Genomic DNA, 4,902 nt, shown 5'->3' with positions numbered 1-4,902 from the left:
AGAGTGTCTTTGTTGTTGCAAAGACCCGCCGCCGTCGTCTTGTAATGACCGTTTTGAGGCACCATTAGCGGGACGCAAAAGTGTGTGAAAATTGACTCACCAATGGGGGTTTCGAATGCTTTTATGTTGCGCACAACGTTTGCCGACATTAAAGGATTTTGATGAACGTAATTGGGAGCAGTGCGTACTTAGATCATACTTTAAATTCCACCGGCGCAGGATAGTGATGACAACGCGTTACTATGCAACCGTCGTTGGTCGGATGGAACCTTGCGGCCATCTCGAGCAGTAAATGCGCGGTCACGAACCCAACTGTACGACAATTCTAATAATAATTAATTATAATAATTTAAATAATTATGCTTTTTTGATAACTAATGGCAATGGATTAGTTATCTGAGAATTTTCTGTAATTAGTGCTCTGAAGGAAAATCAAGTACTCTTAGATTCAAACCAAACCAAGTGTTCTGAACGTCGAAAAGTCACCACATTCTTTTTTCCTACTTTCCAATAGTAGGGCATTTCATATCCATTTCTAATTTCTTAACAAAATGTCATAATTGATTCCAGAATTTCACAAAATTACCAATTGATCCTTGGTGACGTCAAACACGATACGCTCACGGCGGTTTACGGTGGCATACCTTTGGACTGAATTTTGCATTATGCATCGCTCAATTCAATTCGCGTAATGTAATTCCATTTTAAAGCGATTGAAAATGGCTCAATTATTAAGTGTGGGTGTTGAGCCTTTGAACGGGTAATTACTATAGGAAAGAATTAGGTAGGGAACATTGTGGAAATTTTCGCCATGCTACGGTGAACCAGCTGCAGTCAACGGGACGCTACGGTGGTGTTCGCTTGGACCTTGGATAAATCCCAACCGATCTGGTCAGTTCGAGTTCAGTTCACCCAACTTTGTCCCATGGCGCAGAAGAAACCCGCCAGTGAAAACTCCTTCGATCGGCTCATAGCGTTGATCGCGGCCGACATGGGAACGATGGGAGTGAACGTTTTAGATCCCAACTGGAAGCCGTCCTTTCCCGTCCTGGTAACGCTGGTGCTGTGCATTTTCCAACCGTACCTGAGCGTGGTGTCGCTGGTGAAGTACCGGGACAGTATCGAGCAGTTGGCCGAGGTGTTGTCGACTACGATGACCTACATACAGTTGATGGGCCGCAGCCAGTTCTACGCGTTCAAGTTCCAGCGCGAGTGGTGTTGCTCGATGGTGCAGAACATCCGCCAGCAGCGGGCCCTATTCGGTGCCAAAGACAACTCCGCCATCGAGGAGCTGTTTGATCGGTCCGAACGACGGCTGCTGATCCTGTACCGGGTGCTCTACTGGATTTACATCGCCACGATGCTGTCGTTCCTAACGGTGACACTAGTCTATCCCGATCCGAGGAAGTACAATCTGCTGCTGGCTTTCCAGTTTCCGTTTCTACCGGTGGAGCAGCCACTCTGGTGGTACTTTACCTACCTCTATCAGTGTGCAATGTTTTGGAACACCATCCACATGTTGATAACGATCGACGGGATCATGGTGATGTCGCTGACGAGCGTACGGTCGCGGATCAGCGCCCTAAAGCTGATGCTCCGTACGCTGGACGAGAAAATCCTGGCCGCCCCGTGGCAGCGCACCGAGCATCTGGAGCCGGAGCTCCACCGGATCATCGAGCTGCACGTATCGATCAAGCAGTTCATGAAGGACTTGACCGGCTCGTTCAAGGTGCACTTTTTCCTCATCTTCGGCACGGGATGCCTCGAGATCTGCACCCTGCTCAGCATGATCGCGATCGAGCCCCGGACCCCCATCTATCCGTACCTGGCGGCGACAACGTCGCAGCTGTTTGTGATGTGCTTTTTCGGCAACCTTCTGCTGATCGAGAACGACGGGCTGGCCGACTGCGTCTACTGCATCCACTGGTACCGGCTGTCGGTACGCCAGCAGAAGAAGATCAAGTTCATCATCGCTAACGCTCAGCCGGAGATGAAGGCGAATGCCATCCTAATGCCGGTGACGATGGCCTCGTTCGTGACGGTACGTTCCCCGGGAAGACGGGCCATTTGCCAATTGATTCTGACGAATCTCTAAGCCCATTACAGGTTGTCCGCGCAGGGTACTCCTATTTTGCCATCTTGCAGAGAACTCATCGACACGACTAGAGCACAACAGCTAGCAACATCCCTATGATTCCCGACCGCGCCCGAAAGGACCTGACATGCTTGGCGCCGCTCGCTCTGGAAGCATTCACACCAAACCACCGAACCGAAAAAGGGAGTTCACAGTTTTTTGGCACAGTTTCAATTTGCTCCCCGTGAGCGATCGTCACTTAATTTGACAAAGGTTTGTGATTAATATCTGCAACCCGAATAGTTTACCAACGACCACCGCGAATAGGATTACCCTTCAGGATCTGGAAGCCCATTGGACAATGGGCTGATGAAAAGCGAAAAGACTTTCCATTAATGCAGAACTTGCAGAAGCATCACAAGAGGGCCCCCGCCCGCGCGGCTCGAATTTCTGTTAAAATTTCCCTGGACGTAAAACCCCCTTTTTTCGCGGGGTCCGCGACGCAACCATTGAATGTCCTTCGCAAGCTGTAGATCTGCGACTGCTAAGCTTCTTCGACAACATCACTCGATAGCGCAGTTGACAGCAGGCGACCCTGAGATCTTGTGTAATCAGAGACTCCTCGAGTTCCGGAGTTCGACTTTAAACTTCCATTTCAATGGGCGACGACGGCGAATTGTGTGCCTTCCGCATCCCGATCGGTGTTCCCGGTTCAAGTGGTGGGCAAGTGGGCCCTACAACACCCCCCGCTGCTGCTGCTGTCGCCCGGGTCACACTCTTTCTATGCTCGCCCCGGGGCCCGATGGTAACAATCCGATAACGAGCAGTAAATAATTCGCCCGAACGATGCGCCTTCAACGATGGGGCCCGGGGCGAGAGGAGACGAGGGCAACCAAACAAAAGGGCAAATCACGTTTAATTCCGTATTTTATGCTCTTTTGTAGCATCCCCCCGGGGCCCGGAAGGACCCACGCCACGCTGCTCCGGTGGCTGGTGGGTGGGTTCCGGTTTCCAGAAGATGTCTCTTGCGATCCAACGGCCAACACAACAACAAAACCACCAACACTGATCTGATGTATTGCACACACATATAGCACGTAAAATCCGCACGTACAGAAATCTGAATAAAAAGACACTTGCTTAGCAGCACCATCATCATTTCGCTCGCTTCAAGCGAATCATTACGCTCTTCAGGGCCGAGGGACAATACTGCTTCGTCGCCGCCGCCGCCGCTGCTGTTTTAGGACCTTTCAGTTGACCTTCATCCCCACGGGCATCCGATACAGCCGCCGCCGCGGGATCTAGAATCGTGCACAATGCTTCACGATTCTCGCATCCTCGCGTCTTTCTCGGGTTTTATCGTTATTTATTTAAAGTTCCAGTGGCCGTGGCCGTATATTACGAACGAGGCCCGAGATCCGGCTGATCTTACGCGAGGACGCGTCCATCCATGGGAACGGCGAGCCGGGACCGGGGCTTTTATTCCCTCTCGTTCATTGTCATTCATATGGAACAGGACGCCCAGCAAGGCTCGGGGATCTGCTGCTGCCTCGTCTAGCGGAGAATTGGAATCAATTTTATCGCCACCACTCTGCTTCGAAACGCTCCCTCGCTGGTCTGGCGCATTTTTTGTCGTTTACACTTCCTTTTTATGTCCGTAACGTATACGAAACAGCACAAAAAGGTTGTGAGCTGACGAAAAAAAAAAAAGAAATCTTCCTAAGAACGTTCCTATCGGCGGCCGGTACTACCCCGGCTTTGAGTGGGTTCTTCTGGTGCCTTCATCTTCTCCGGCAAATCTCCGGTGGCGACATCCATCGCGCGGACCACTGCAACAGGATCTCGGCTACAACGGGGCAGAGCAGAATGTGTCCCACATACACTTCGCCGCTTACAGCTCCACCGGGCTGATTGCGGTATTTATTCAACACTGACAAGAGGGCCCTCTCTTCCGCGGCGCGGTTATGGCCTTTTATTTCGCTCAACTCCACACACCCGACCACTCCAGCAGATCATCTTGCACTTTTCAGGACTTGAAGGACAATACGTCGTCGTCGTCGACCGACCGCCCGCCCGCCTGCCACCGGCCGGGAAAGAAAAGGCAAGGAGTGGAGCTTGCTGCACCACAAAAGCGGTCCATCATCAGCCGCGCACACACAATGGGGTTCGGGACTCTAATGCCGCGCCATTGTCTTCGGTGCACGGTCGTGCACCGAGGTTGAGGGGCCAAATTTGTCAACGCATTTTTCAAACTTGTGGTCCCATTTTTTTTTTTGTTGAATTGTGGTCTCCATTCCGAAAGGGTTTTGTGCGGAAGCATTAAGCACTGCGCCTCCTGCCGGGACATTGTCTTGGCCATTATGGGTTCGCTCATCAAGAGAGGCAAAGTTACTAAAACGGGACAAAATGTTGAAAATTATTACTCAAAGCACTAAAACGCAACACCGTAAACGTTCGCCTTACCTTCTGCCCAATAAAACTGCCAGTCAAACGACGATCTTTAGAGTTTGTTTGCAGAACGAAATTATGTAAACTATTCAAACTGTCTCTTCGCTCTTCCGCTCCATTAACGCTCGGCTCCACCGGCTGGCCGATCCACCCCGACACAACCGGCACGAAAATGGCTCAATCATGCAGCAGACACCCGGAATGGGCGCCGGCCCATTACACGCCCGCTAGCCGCTGCTGATGGTTCTTTCCGATCATTAAAAATTAAGACATTCCCCACCGGAAGTGCCGGAGCAGTCGATAAAGTGCGCCAACATAAAAGCTTTTCCCAATTTGCATCTCGCCAACAATCTGTCGGGTCGGTTCGGAAGCCCTTTACT

The 4,902-nt window shown here is 51.1% G+C and overlaps 1 protein-coding gene across 1 annotated transcript; it reads left to right on the top strand.

Moving 5' to 3' along the window:
- The first annotated feature begins 925 nt into the window (after positions 1-925).
- On the top strand, positions 926-2,166 carry LOC131215714 (odorant receptor 22c-like). Its single transcript, XM_058210107.1, has 2 exons — positions 926-2,041; positions 2,107-2,166. The coding sequence occupies exons 1-2, from the start codon at positions 926-928 to the stop codon at positions 2,164-2,166; spliced, it is 1,176 nt and encodes a 391-aa protein (XP_058066090.1).
- The last annotated feature ends 2,736 nt before the right edge of the window (positions 2,167-4,902 follow it).

This window comes from Anopheles bellator, chromosome 1, assembly GCF_943735745.2.
Source record: "Anopheles bellator chromosome 1, idAnoBellAS_SP24_06.2, whole genome shotgun sequence".
Taxonomy (NCBI): domain Eukaryota; kingdom Metazoa; phylum Arthropoda; class Insecta; order Diptera; family Culicidae; genus Anopheles; species Anopheles bellator.
The sequence above is the reverse complement of the archived record's forward strand: the minus strand, read 5'-3'. Positions and strand labels throughout refer to the sequence as shown.

What these genes read in the sequence shown, in the direction of transcription:
- LOC131215714 (XM_058210107.1), top strand. Translation starts at nt 926, where the DNA reads ATGGCGCAGAAGAAACCCGCCAGTGAAAACTCCTTCGATCGGCTCATA. An exon ending in CGATGGCCTCGTTCGTGACG is followed by an intron (nt 2,042 to 2,106) that starts GTACGTTCCCCG and finishes AGCCCATTACAG; the next exon opens with GTTGTCCGCGCAGGGTACTC.